This window comes from Zalophus californianus, chromosome 10, assembly GCF_009762305.2.
Source record: "Zalophus californianus isolate mZalCal1 chromosome 10, mZalCal1.pri.v2, whole genome shotgun sequence".
Lineage (NCBI taxonomy): Eukaryota > Metazoa > Chordata > Mammalia > Carnivora > Otariidae > Zalophus > Zalophus californianus.
The window spans coordinates 89,146,991-89,161,167 of NC_045604.1; the positions used below are offsets into that span (position 1 = coordinate 89,146,991).

The following is a 14,177-nucleotide window of genomic DNA, read 5'->3' on the forward strand; positions in this document are numbered from 1 at the left end:
CCATCTCAAAACTGGTTTTTGTTTGTCTGGTTTTATTTTTATTTACAAAGAGGCAATCAGCATTCTACAAATTTAATCTACCATCCAGGACTTGCTTGCTTTCAGCCTGGTGACTTGGCCTCATCGTTGCCTTACGGTGGCTTTGATTCTAGACTGATGATTCGTTAGTCCTCAGACACTGTCATCTGGTTTCTGGTCCCCGGTTCTTCCTCTGTCTTGGCTCTTTCCTAACCGATCTGGCTCTGCGGTTGTGATTTCCCTTGTATGAACATCCTGACTAAATGCCATTCTGCTCTAGTTGTTCTGCTGTCCCTAAGAAGGACTCTCAGCCGTCTCCATATGGCTGGCTGTTTTCTAGTTCCGGAAGCCTCCAGAGGCACAGGTTCTAGTCTGTGCTCGTTTGGTAACTAGGAACAGACAGGCACTTGGGCTTGCTCAAGGAAAAGGGGAGATTGTTGAAGGGATGCAGATAAAGTCTCTCGGAGGAAATGGGAGAGGAAGCTCCCAGAAACCAAGGAAACCATGCTCTCCTTGTGATGGGACGGCTTTCCTTTAAACAATTCTTAATGCATTCACATTCTCTGCTTGCTTCTTTCACATGGTGGAGCATCCACCAGATGAATAGCTCCACACTTGGCACGGAGGACAACAGTGGAGAACGAGACAGTCAGGTACACTCCTCTTGTGGAACTTAACTTCTAGTCAGTAAACATATACACACAAAATATTACAGACTTTTGAACTATCAAGGGATTAAGTATGGACTATACCAAAGAAAAACAGCAGATCTCCTGTTGAGAATTGGTAAAGGAAGAGGTGACTTGTCAGCTTAGACCTGAAAGATGAAAAAGGGCCAGCCATATAAAGAGAGAAGAGATTTCAAGCAAGGTGCAAAGGCCCTGAGGCAGAACTATGTTTGGCTGGATCAAGGAACTGAAAAGAGAGGACACATGACTGGACAGTAGGCAGCAAGGTGAAAAGTGACAGAATAAAGTTGGACAGACTAGCATGGTCTCAATAATGAAAGACCTCGGAGACCATGGCAAAAATTTGGATTTTATTTACCTACAATGGGAAGCCTTTGCAGGGTTGTCCTCTTGAGTTTGGCCCACTGTTGCTGCCCGGGTCCTAAGGCTTCCTTATACCTTTTCTGTTCTGCTCCCTCTGGCCAACTAGCAACTGTTTTCTGTGTCTCCTGGTTAGAATTCCCAGCAGAGATTGTCTGATTGGCTCAATTTACCTTTTAAAGGTAAGCCTAGGCCACTGGCCACCCTATGAATAGATAGGCTAGCCTCATGGGGCACCTGGGTGGCTCAGTGGGTTAAGCGTCCAACTCTTGGTTTCTGCTCAGGTCATGATCTCAGGGTTGTGAGATTGAGCCCCTGCATCCACACTCAGCAGGGAGTCTGCCTGAGATTCTCTCTCCTCTGCCACTCACCGCCCCCTAAAGTAAATAAATAAATCTTAAAAAAAAAAAAAAGGGTTGGCTAGCTGCAAATCAGGTGTAGTCTGTGATCTGGCCAACTGTACTCCAAGGCAAGTTCATGTCCAATTCATTGTTATGTCCACATGTTAGAGACTGTGGACAAAGCAGGCAATGATACAAGCTCTTAGTGAAGTATTTCTAAAGGTAAGATTTAGGAAACGAGTATTTCACTGGACACTTAACATTAGACTTCTGAAAATACATATTAGATTGTATCTAGTGTACTTAGGGTTCAAATTCAAAATCCCTAACGTGCTTCTAATGTACATCCTCTGGATCTAGCTTTCTCTTAAGACTCACCTGATGCTACTTTCCCTCTCACTCTGAGCTCCAGCCTTGCAGGCTTTTGTGGGGGGAGGGGGTGGAGGGTCTCTCCAGCCTCAGGGCCTTTGCATATGCTACTCTTGTTCCCTGTACACGTCCCTTTTTTTACTTGGCTAACTCTAACTCTTCTTTTAGGTCTGATTGTAAATGCCACTGCCTCTTCCTCGAGCCTCCATCAAAATTAGAGCCCCCTGTTTATATTCCTTGGTAAACAGAGCTGCATCTGGGGGAGAAGATGAGGATCTCAGTAACGGAGCAAGAGATTTGAGAAGCGTGACCGGCCCAACTTAGGGAGTGGCTCTTTCGTATGCTTTGGAGCTGGGCAGACGTGGGGTTGAGTACCTGCTTTGCTGTCTCTTGGCAAGTTTCAGCATCTATCCAGGGGGTTTAACAATAGTACCTACCTCATGCAGCCACAGAGTGGGGGCCCAGTGACCATGAATACCCTTCACAGGGATTCAAATGACAAGGGTTGGCCGGGATCTTGGCTGCAAACTGCAGGTGGTAATAATATTTATTTGATGCCAGACAGCTAGGTCCAGCTGAGCAGGCTTCAAGCAAAAGCTCTCTGAGGCTGCCCAAACCATGCAGGGAGCAGACCTAGATGGTGCGGGATGTGGGAGGGGTGGGCAGGGGGTCCTTCCAGGGATCAGATGCCTACTTCTCTCCTCCTGCTCTCTGGCCTTTTGTACTTGGTCCAGAGCAGACGTCCACCTAGTGAAGCCCCTGGGAACTTTCTCTCCATCCCCATCAGCTTCCCCAGATGCTCTGTTTTTTTTTGTTCTTTGTTTTTAAAGATTTTATTTATTTATTTGACAGAGAGAAAGAGAAAGAGAGAGAGAGCACAGGCAGGTGGAGCGGTAGGCTGAGGGAGAGGGAGAAGCAGGTTCCCCGCTTAGCCGGGAGCCCGATGTGGGGCTCGATCCCAGGACCCCGGGATCATGACCTGAGCCAAAGGCAGACACTTAACCGACTGAGCCACCCAGGCGCCCCCAGATGCCCTGTTTTTGACAAAGTCCTGATTGCCAGGGCTATAGGTTGCCGTTTGTTCCGTTTCACAGGATTCATCACCTACTTGCTCCATCTCTCAGATCTTTCCCTCTCCAAGGGTGCCTGGAGACCCGATTCCCGAGACGAGGGATGAGACCATGGGACCTGATCCCATAGTGAGAAAGCTACTCCCTTTGCCAGTGCTCCTTGGATCCTTCCGATTAAGCCGAAGGAAGCTTCTTCTCTGGTGCAAGAATATCTTGAACATCTTCCTAACAGCTTTGGTTATATCCTTTTTACAAAGATCAGGCAGTAGCTAGAAGGCGGCATGAGTGTTTTGTTTTCATTGTATTTATTTTCCCTGTTGCCACTTTCTCTATGGCTCATGACTCTAGCTTTCCTTTTGAAGTAGTGACAGAACGTTCACTACCAGATACATTTATTGAAGTAAAAAGCGAGTCAATTTAAAGAAAAACATTAGACAGATAATTGTCGACGTGTGTGCCTATGAGAAACGTCGCAAGGGTTGTAGTACCCTGATGACAGGTTTGGAAAATGCTGGAAGATGAAGAAGTCACTCAATTTCAGGAGCCGAGGTGGGGCATCCATGCCAGTTCTGCTCATTAGCACCTAAGACACTTCTTTTGAGCCCCTTTCCCCGCGTGAGACACTTCTTTTGAGCCCCTTTCCCCGCGTGCCAAAATGGGAAGAGTATTTCCTACTACACACAGGGCTGTTTTAAGGATTCAAGGAGATCATCTGATGTGAGTGTGATTTGCACACAATGACTCTTAAGCATTAAAAGAAACGAATCAGCGGGAGTCTGCACTGGGCAATCAAAGCGACCCCGTGGGTGCGGGCAGGTGCCTCGCTCCCGGGACTCCCGGCCCCTAGTGGGGGTGAAGTCTGGGCGAGTCATGTAATCTCTCATCCTCGGAAACTCGGGACTATCCCTGGGTGGATGTGTACAGTGCTAGAACCCAGCCCCACACCTGGCAGCGAGAGGTAAGCATGACCTCTCAGGACCCTGCCCGTGCCCTCTGCAGGAACCAGAACCCTAGATGGGACAGCTAGCTGGGAAGTGGGGAACAGCAGGGTGTGGGCCAAAACACACTCCAGGAAGTCAGCCTCCGCAGAGGTGACATGGAGCTCATGCTTTTTGGTATGGAGTATTCAAAATATTCAGATGTCCTTTCATTCTCTTCCCCCAGTGCCCTCAGAGCCCCTGCTCCCAGCCCACCCCCCAATATAGAACCGTTTCTGTTTGGTTCTGTCTTCTTGCAATAATGCTTGCTGTGGACTGTGTCTCCCACCCCCCCGAATTCATACGTTGAAGCCCTAACCCTCGTTGTGATGGTATTTGCAGAAGGGGCCTTTGGGAGGTAATGAGGGGTAGGCGAGGCCATGAGGGTGGGGGACGGGTGCCGGGATTAGTGGCTTCCTAAGAAGAGGGAGAGACAGAGACAGAGGGACAGAGAGAGAGCGAGAGCGCTGTCCTTAACTAGCTGTGCGGAGACACAGCTAGAAGGCGGCCCTCTGCAAACCAGGAGAACCCTCCCTGTGGAGGCTGTTTTTAAGCAAGTGGCTCGAGCCATGGAAAGTTGAGCCAGGCAAAAGGGCCCACAGAGACCACCAGGCTGAATGCAAACAGGCTCATTAAGCCATAGGCCCTAACCGACCAATGGACTATGTACAACCAACCTAAGGTTTCCAAGGAAGGGAAGGAAAATTCCATCTGCCCCCATACTCCTTCACTCTGCCTTGTGACTATGGTCCCTCACCCCCGCCTCCTGGCAGACAGTCTGTCTGTCCTATCTGCTGCTCCCTTGCGGTGTATTCCATAAACTTTTATCTCTTTTGTTCTGCCTCGGGTGAATTCTTCCCCGGCCTGTGCCACCAGCCCCCACCCAATCGGGAGACCCCACACTCACTGAGAACCAAATCTGCTTGCACCCTCCCTGAGCTTGGACTTCCCAGCCTCCAGGATGGTGAGAAAGAAATGTCTGCAGTGTCATCCACCCTGTCTAGGGTGTTTTTTTGTTATAGCAGCCCAAGCTGACTCAGATAATGCTCACGCTGCTTAGAATGCATCCAAAAACTAAAACTACATATATCGATTATTCACAATGTGCTACTCATTTTGCACATGGCATTTTATTTGAACCTCATGGCTCTGTGGAGGAGGGTGCTATACCGTGTTCCATTTTACAGATGAGAAGGACCGAGGCTTGAAGGTGAGGTAAGACTCGCCCCAGCTCCTGGAGCTCCTGGGTGCCAGAGCCAGATTTTTTTTTAACACACGCTTGTCCCCCAGCTAGCCTCCAGGGACTCAGGTGAGGGACAATGCTGACTCTGACGTTGGTGGGGGCACCTTGCTGGTCTTAAGGGGGGAGATGGGATGGCCAGGAAACTTCCCGGCAGTAAGATGAGCAAAACTCAGCTTCCAACACAGAGGTGAGCCAGTCCTGTGGCAGGCAACGAGTCTGTGTAGGAAGTAGCCGGAAGAAACAAAACCACCCCCAGCTTGGTTGGTTACAACAAGGCAAAACCTTTAATAACATGGGTGCTTATTACATTAGCTGCTTTGGGGGCTCTGACATCTTTGATTTCTGGTCATGTTTTTCTAACACGTAAAGGTGAATGCCTCCCTCAGGGCCACCGGGGCGGTTGGTGTCCCGAGGATTTGTGTTGAGTGGGCAATGGGGACAATTGCACGCGCCTGGGGAATCGGGGATCCCACGCCCCCACCCCCAGCCCCCACCCGTGACTTTGAGTAAAGTCCTCTTCCAAGGAGGGAAGAATGTGCAGGTCCTTCCAGTAAAGAAGGAAGAGAGGAAAACATGTGGCACAGATACACAGAGAGAGAAATGACATCATGGGATTGGCTTGAAAAGTCGGGAAGGAACGGTGGGGGGTGGGGGTGGGATGGGGGGGTGGGGTGGGGGTGGTGGGGCGGGTTGGGACCCGGAGGGCTAGGGGCCAAGTGTGGGAGAGGGCTGAGTCCATTTGGTTTCATTCTTTGTAAAAAGTAATACCATCACGAGGACCATGCCATGCAACCTCAAAGCCACCTCTGGACGTTGCCCCTGAGGCTGTGCTGGGGCGGAGGCCAGAGGGCAGAGGTCAAGTTCAGACGGGCGTGGTGCGCCTGTTGGCCGGATTATTATGCAGCGACTCTTTGAACTCTTTGGGCGTGGAATTGTGGAACTGTAGAAAAGCGTGGTCCCGGTCGGAATTGAGGAGGGTCCCCATGGTGATCTTTGAGGGGTCCCGGGAGAGGGTGAACATGGAGATGTCAGTGGAAGGGATGGTGTGGAAGCCTTTGCTGATGGGGGACAGGTCTCGGGATCTGGGCTCCGTGGAGCGAGAACTTGACCGCCTCCTGAATCTATACCTGTAGGGTGGAAGGCGAGCGAAGGTAGATTTCTTCAGGAGCTCTGAGTGGGATTTGGCACGTAGCTGCTGATGTTTTTCTATGTAGATGTGCACAGCAACAACTCCCACAATTTCTGCAATGATGAAAGAGAAGGCCCCGAAATAAAAGGACCAGCCATAGGAGTAGCTTTTTTTGGAGTCACGCTGCCCGGGGTCTCCGGCATTGGCTGATATATAAACTATGATGCCGATGATGTTGCTTAACCCTAAGAGAAGGGAAGAGAAAAATATGTCTTTTATACATGTCAGAGGTAACTGTCGCTTTGAGCCTCGAACGATTTGTAGGAAATGTGGAGGGAACTGGGAGACAAGCAGAATGGGTTTATGGCCAGGAAATCCAACCCCTGGGCCTTTCTTGCACCGTCCGTCCCTGGGGAAAGGAGGGATGTGGCGGCTGGGTCCCAGGGGGCGTGCGTTCAGCTACAGAATATACCCTATTCCTATAGCAAGGGTGGGCGAGCTCGGGATGCACGTGTTTTCCCTTACAAGCCATTCATTCCATCAAAACCTAATCTTCAGCTCTAAATCGTGAGGATGGTAAAACGAGGGAGCTACAGGTCCCTGCTCCTGAGCTCCTCGCTGTTAGGAGACGCTGACACGTAAAAGCAATTAGAGCAAAATAGAGTAAGGGCTCTACCAGAAACACATAAAAACTGGTTCGGGAGCAAAAGGAGGCAGAACAGGTAAGCCACTGGGGTTTGAAAACAAGGTGACATTGCATAGGGTTGAGCTGGGAGACTAAAGGCTGCACACTGATTGTGCAGGATGAGAGAAAGGATCGAGAATGACCTGCTAGGGTTTTCGCTGGGCTGACGAAGGAGGTTGGTGGCATCTTGAGCCTAAAGTAAGAGGCAGCAGAGAGAACAGGTTTAGAGAGCAGGGAAGATGTGACTACATGGAGTTGGACATGCTTAGGGAGAGTATAAATGCAGCAGTCTGGTGGACATAGATGGGTCTGCCCCGGCGGTTTGGGGAGCTAAGGAACCCAAGGGGAAGGGATGGTAGCTTCCTAAGTCTTTTCATCTGCACAGGATAAGATAATGCTTTAGATAAGCTGTCGTTTGAGCATCGGGAATTGGGGAGCAAGCAGCCGCTGTCCCCAGCAGGCCAGGCGTGCAGACTTAGCGGTCCCCCAGGTGCCAATTGGAGAGGTGCTGGAAATGGTCACTTGGAGGTGAATTGATTCTCTAGGGAGTGGTAAGAAAACAATAGACTTGAGGGCCCAGGGGCTGTGATTATCTCTGACAGCCTTTCTCACATTATTATTATTTTTTTAAAGATTTTATTTATTTATTTAGAGAGCATGAGTGAGCGGGGGTAGGGGGCAGATGGAGAGGGAGAGAGAATCTCAAGCAGACTCCTTGCTAGCACAGAGCCCGACGCGGGGCTCGATCCCACGACCCTGCGATTGTGACCTGAGCCCCCGAAACCAAGAGTCGACTGGGCCACCCAGGAGCGCCCCGCCTTTCTCACATTATTGTTCCAAAGGTGGAATGTCTCTTGTGCTTCAAGGGCCTCATCTAGGCCATGATACCAACAATGACTCAGGGAGGTTGTATATCAGGGGTACCCTCCTTGTTGCCAAATTTAGGTGATGCTAAATGGCGACTGGCCCTCATCACAGGTTGCTAGCACCAGCTGGTAAATAACCATATCCAGGAGCCGCCTGTGCTCCGTCACTGCCCCACACTCTTCCTGGAGGTCCCCCACGATCTCCCCACAGTCCAGCAACTAAAGGGTTTAAGCTGGACAGAGCAGGGGACACGGGGGCTGTTCTGACCTGGCTGGGGCACGTGCAGGAAGGGAGTTAGTATTTGAATATGATCCTCTGGCCATTCTCCATCTAGGACTTGCTTCTAGAAGGCGGTGGGGATGCAGGGGGGTGGGGGTGGGCACTGCTTCTGCCCCCTCTCCTCTTGGCATTATCCTGCGCAGGCATCCAGCAGGTCGGCAGCGAGTTCTAATCACTGAGCTATTTCTAAATAGACAGACAGCCCTGTGTCAAGCTGCTGGAAACTGCAGGATGAGAAACCGCTCCTCTTTCTGGAGTGTCAACTTGGCTTGAAGATTAGTAGGGAAGACCCTTCTTTTATATTAAAATGAACATGCATATAATAAGGAGGAGAGAGCAGAATTCACATGAATTTTTAAGTGTAAATGGGGGACAGACTTCAAAGACATTTCAGCTCACTGAAGGCGGCTTCTAACGGATGCCCCCCCCACCTCCGCCGCCCCGACTCCCCACGGCCACGTTTTTCTTTCTCCTCTGCCAGCAGGGAAATTTGGGTGGTAAAGTTTGGGAAGCCCCTAAAGGAAGTCTCAATAGGGTGGGAGGAGGGGGAGAAATTCAAAGAAAGACTTAGATGTCAGACCAGGTTAAATGAGGCAGGGAGCCAAGGGGTTGCCAATTGATTTTTAGGGGCATGTGCCAGGCACTGTGCAAAGTCTTAATATGCACTGTCACAATTATTGCAATAGACCTGCTGTAAAAAAAAAAAAATTAACCTCTTTTAAAGTTTATTTTTTTAGGATCTCTGCACCCCAATGTGGGGCTCGAACTCACGACCCCGAGATCAAGAGTCGTACGCTCTTCTGACCAAACCAGCAGGTGCCCCCTGACTCTCTTTTCTAGATGGGGAAACCGAGCCTGGTACTAGGTGCCCATCAGAGGTTCTTGATTGCTTGCCCCAAACCACAGATCCTTAGAATAGCTCAACGAGAAAAAGCCTTAGAGAGTGTGGACTCTTCTGAAACTTTCATTTTATAGGTGGAAAACTGAGGCTTTTGGGGTTCCTTGGGGAGATGGGGGTGATCCAGGAATAGACCCCACGCTTCTGGCTTTCCCTCAGGGCTTTCGCCACTGTCCCCGCATGTTTCGTGGTTCCCATGCGTCCAATCCACCTGCCATCTCTCACAGTATCCCTTGTGAGGTAAAAAGTTGCTTGCCTGACACACTCTTTCCTGACAACCCCCTTGGGGAACAAAATAATGATCTCCTGTACGGGAAACCTGAATGTCAGCACAATCCATTATCCTTCAGGTGGGTCAGAGCCCAGGGGGTCTGGATGGGCCACCGGTGACCAGAAAGTGCCTCAAAGCCACACAAATCCCTGGGTTTGCCAGGCGTTACCATCAGTCGGCAGAGGTCAGAGGCCACGGCCACGTTTGGGCTGACCACATTCCCATGGCAAGATAGTGGCTCCCTCCCTGGTCTGTTGCTGGAGTTGGTGTCCAGCGACTCAGAGCTGGATACAAATCCAACTTCCTCATTTCCCAGAAGGGGACACAGTGGGGAAGGAATGGGAGCAAGGTCTTGAGGGGGGGTTAAGACGCTGGGTCTCAGACTTTGGAATGATATTGTTGCTCGCTTTTCCAGTACTAGAAAATGATCTTGGGGTGCCCCGGCTGGCTCAGTCAGAAGAGCACGTGACTCTTGATCCCGGGGTTGTGAGTTGAGGCCCCCCCAAAGTAAAAAATAAGTAAACTAAAAAAAAAAAAAGAAAATATATTTTGCATTTTATGTTCAGCCTCCTTCCAGCAACACCATGAAGTGGCTACTGTTATTAGGTGGGGAGGGATGGAATCCAGGAGCATGAGGGTGTGTGGAGGACGATTAGGGATGGAGGGAGGAGAGAGAAGGCAGTGCATGGGACCCCTTCCTGAACTAAGATTGTCTCTCATCACTCTTGCCACCTTCTGGTCAGGCCAGCTATTGATTATGAGGTCTTCCCTGGAGAGCATCCGGGCTGCTGGCTTTTTACCTTGTTCCCAGGGGACGCCTTGAACGATATGAGGATCTGAGCCCTTGGAATGCTGTGACATGTCTCAAAGGACCCGAGACATATGTGAATATATCCAAGTGAAGAGAAAGTTGGACCCCATTAAAAATACGCTTAGCCAGTCTTTCAGGCACACACATTACATACACCTGACCCCTATGTGCAAGCATAGACAGTTGACCCTCCGAACAATAGTTAGGGGTGCTGACCCCCCACACAGTCAAAAATCTGGGTTTAACTTTTGACTTTCCAAAAACTTAACTGCTAATTGCTTACTGTTGACGGGAAACCTTACCAGACACAATTAACACATACTTTGTATGTCATATGTCTTCTATACTGTATTCGTACACGAAAGTATGCTAGAGAAAAGAAAATGTCATTAAGAAGAAGGGAAAATAAATTTACACTACCGTACGGATTTGTCGAAAAATCCGTGTGTAAGTGGACCCTCGCGGTTCACACCCCTGTCTTTCCAGGGTCACACACGCTCTCTTACTAATCAGCCTCTCTCTCCCTCTGAGCTGACCCTGCCCCCCATCTCCTCTTGCCTTTCCATTACAGCTTCCCGGCGTGTCAGCATCTTTGGTTCTCAATGAAAGTCTCTGGCTCCTCATTCTTACACAAGTCGAGTATTGTCTCGCCCTTTCCCTGCACGGAACCCCAAATAGCACTGCTTTGTCCTCATGGCCCCGGCTTGGGTTGGGTGTCCTGGGAGGATCTTGGGCTGGGGCCAGATGCTCACCTGCAGAAACGAAAAAGATGCCCGCGCTGAGGATGACATTGTTGTCTGCTTCGGTGGAACTCGCTGGGCTGCCACGCAGAGCCCCGCCAAAGAACAGCAGCGTGACGCTGAGGATGGGGAAGACACTAGAGGCCCTCAACGGGCCCCTGCGGAGACCAAGAGGAGACGGTTCCACCTGCATCCCAGCCGGCCCCAGGCCTCCACCCATCCCAGGCCATGCGGTGCCCAAGGGGAAAACAGCACACGAGCGGGTCAGAGCCTGCATCTAACATGGGCGTGAGACCAGTAATGTCACTCAGGGCCCTGTGCTTGTGGCTAAGACTCTGCAGTCACCGTCCTGAAATTCTTAATCATTTTGTCTTTGAATTGTGTGTGTGTGTGTGTGTGTGTGTGTGTGTGTGTGTGTGTGTGTGTTTAGGTAGGCTCTACACTCAGCATGGAGTCAAATGTGGGGCTTGAACTCACGACCCTGAGATCAAGACCTGAGCTGATATCAAGAGTTGGACGGTCAACCACGCAGGCGCCCCTTGCATTATGTTTCAGCAGTGAAGTCTGATGGGCCAGCGGAGCATGCAGTGGGGGGCTTGGAGCCTTGACTCACAGGGGAATCCCACCATCTGTCAGCTCTCCACCTCCCCACTCCCCCGGGATGGGAACTTAGCTGCCCCTTCTCCTGCCCCAACCAGTGATCACTGCAGCCTTCCTTCCTGGTGGGGGCTGGGCATGGACTAAGGAAGAATCAGTGTTAGGTGCAAACCCCAGGCACCCGCAAAGCTACGAATTCACCTATTGTCTTGTGCCCCACCCCCCGCCCCGGCCCCGGCGGTAGTGTGACATGAAATAGCGAATGAAAGACACCGTGACAGATCGAGAGAGAGAACAGAAGAAAAGAAAAAGCTTTTTTTTTTGCCGGTGTTTTGAATGAAGAGTCTGGGATTTTCATTTGCACTGGACCCTGCCAATTATGTTGCTGGCCCTGCATCCAGAGACCCCCATCAGATCACACGCTGTTCACCAAAATGCAGACTCTTTCCCAGGACACACTTACGTTTGCATGACACTGAGTCTGGCAATCCTCACTTAGTACCCGCTCAGTCACTGAAGGAACAAATGAGTTTGTTTATTCATTCAACAATGTTACTGTGCACCTACTAAATGTACGTGCGCTGTGCTGGGTCCTGGGGTCCCTAAGGTTCTGGGGGAGGGGTTCTATGGTGGGGGACCCAGTATTCACCCAACCAGTATAAGGGTATTTCCTGCTATGTCCAGACCAGAATATACCAGCTGAACAAATTCCATGTTCATTAGTGTACAAAAGAACTAGGGTCCCTGGCCTCATGTGGCTTCCAAGCCAGTCAAGTTGACAGGTAGGAAGAGCGGCATAATCTGCAGGACCCAGTGCAAAATGAAAATGCAAGGGCTCTTGTTCCAAAATCATGAAAAATGTCAAGATAATGACAGGAGAGCGCTGAACACTGTGGGGCTTTTGGAAGGGGTGAGCTGTTGTGGCCACAAGGGCCGTGGAAGCCAGACTTGAGCTGACCACAGCTGGGGCCGGGGTGGTAGGCTGGAGGTGGCGAGAAGTTGTGGGACTCAGGATATATTTCTAAGGCAAAGCCACCAGAATTGGCAGTGGGCTGTGGGAGACAGAGGAGCTGATGCCCATGTCTGGTGCTCGGCTGCTGAGCCCCTGGTGCCATCCAGAATGCCACGGGGCACGAGCAGGTGCAGAGTGGGGGTGGCGCGGCAGGAAGGATCCCAAGTTCATTTTTGGCCTTGGGAATTTCAAAGCTGAAAGTTCAAGGCTTTCAAGCCCCATATTCATGGTGACCCAACTCTTGCTGTTTCTATTCGCTACTGCACGGAGGAGCTTATGTGCCTACTGCCAAGCTCTTTTTGCCATGTTAGGGCTGGTGTTTTATTTGGTCTCATGGAAAAAGTTTTCTGAAAGTTTGGTAGCTGATTTAGCCAACAGGGTTGCCTGGGAGGGGTGATGGAAAAATGGGGTGAGAGTCTGAGGGCCCACGGGGGTGATGTTCTCAATGAGAAGAAAATGAAAGAGTCCTTGCTTTTGCTTAAAGACGGCCACCCCAAATCACCCAGTGTTGGGATTTGGGCAGACCTGGGGCCTGATAACAGTGTCCCTCCCATCCTTCTGCTTCCATGGTCAAGTTTTGGGAAAGGCTGGACCCCCGCTTCCTTTAGTCCCCAGGTTGAGGGGTATCCCTGAGGAGGGGCTCTCGGGTCCTAGGTGGGTGGGCACATGGGCCCGACTGTGGGCATAGCTTATTTATAACTTCTCAATATTTACATATATGACTTAAGGGTTTCCATTTGGACCCTCAGCCCAGGGCCCCACAAATATCAGGGGTTGATCTGCCTCCAGTGTTTTCAAACGAACCCTAACGTGAACAAACCTTTAAAGCGTTCATTTGCATTGTGTATTGACAGGAATTGCTCGAATATTCAATGTGATGAGTTCAATCGATTAAAAGAGTAGTTAAAAAAATTTTTTTGTAAAGTATGATTATGCCCAAAGGAAATAATTATGGACGTTTGACGCTATTGAACTTCGTTGGTTATAAAAGTGCAAATTTGAAATGGGTGGCTATGAGATGTGCGAAGTTGGCTGCAGTAACTCCGTGGCAACCAACTGGTGGCCAGACCCCACTCTTTAGCCCACAGATGAAATAAGTGGCTGCAGGTGTCTGCCTCAGGACATTTGCCTCTGCCATTTTTGCTGAGTTGGTGTGATCTACTCTACTTTCATTTTAGCCCAGTGGACACATGGTGGCTTCAGAACAAAAAGGTTTTACTGTCCTCCCCCCTCTCTCCATCCCCCTTCCTCCCTGCCTTCCTTCCTTTACTGTTTCTCCTCCCCAAACTAGCTGGGGGTAAGTTGAGGTCTTAGGGGTGGGGAGGGCAGTTTGTTGCAGTGTAATTCTACCATGGGCATCAGAGCAGGACCTGGCCAAGTCCAGGGCTATATTATGGGGCGTCTCTCATCCATAGGACGCGTGGGCTAGTGAACCTTATGCTCTATGGTAAAGCTGTAACCTTCCCTGACAGCACTCAAGAACGAGGAAACAGCAGAAAAATCAATGTGCCGAGTCCCAGTCCCACTATGGTGTGGCCACAACAGGAACTGGCAGCTTACACATCGGAGGGGTCTGGAGAGCCCTGTGGGAACGTGCCCCTGGCTCTGTGTGGTGGAGTGGGGCATTCCAAAGTCCCTCACAGGACATCTGTGTGCTCGTAAAGGCCTCCCCTGAACCTTAGCCTGGTTCTGAGGCTAATGATGAACTATGAGCGGACCGTGGGATGGGGGCGAGGACCTCACATTCCCAGAGGGGAGCAAAATATTTTGTCAGAAATGCAATCCACCTCTGGGAAGAACTGAAAATCAGTTTTGGGAGCT

General features: G+C 50.4%; 1 protein-coding gene across 1 annotated transcript in view; it reads right to left on the reverse strand.

The window, feature by feature from the left end:
* Positions 1 to 5,334: 5,334 nt before the first annotated feature.
* CACNG3 (calcium voltage-gated channel auxiliary subunit gamma 3) overlaps positions 5,335 to 14,177 on the reverse strand; it is an 84,101-nt gene continuing 75,258 nt past the window's right edge. The window contains exons 3-4 of the mRNA XM_035722370.1: positions 10,760 to 10,905; positions 5,335 to 6,441 (exon numbers count right to left, since the gene is read on the reverse strand). Coding sequence (XP_035578263.1) covers positions 5,930 to 6,441; positions 10,760 to 10,905 — 658 coding nt within the window. The 3' untranslated portion in view covers positions 5,335 to 5,929. The remainder of the gene's footprint in view (positions 6,442 to 10,759; positions 10,906 to 14,177) is intronic.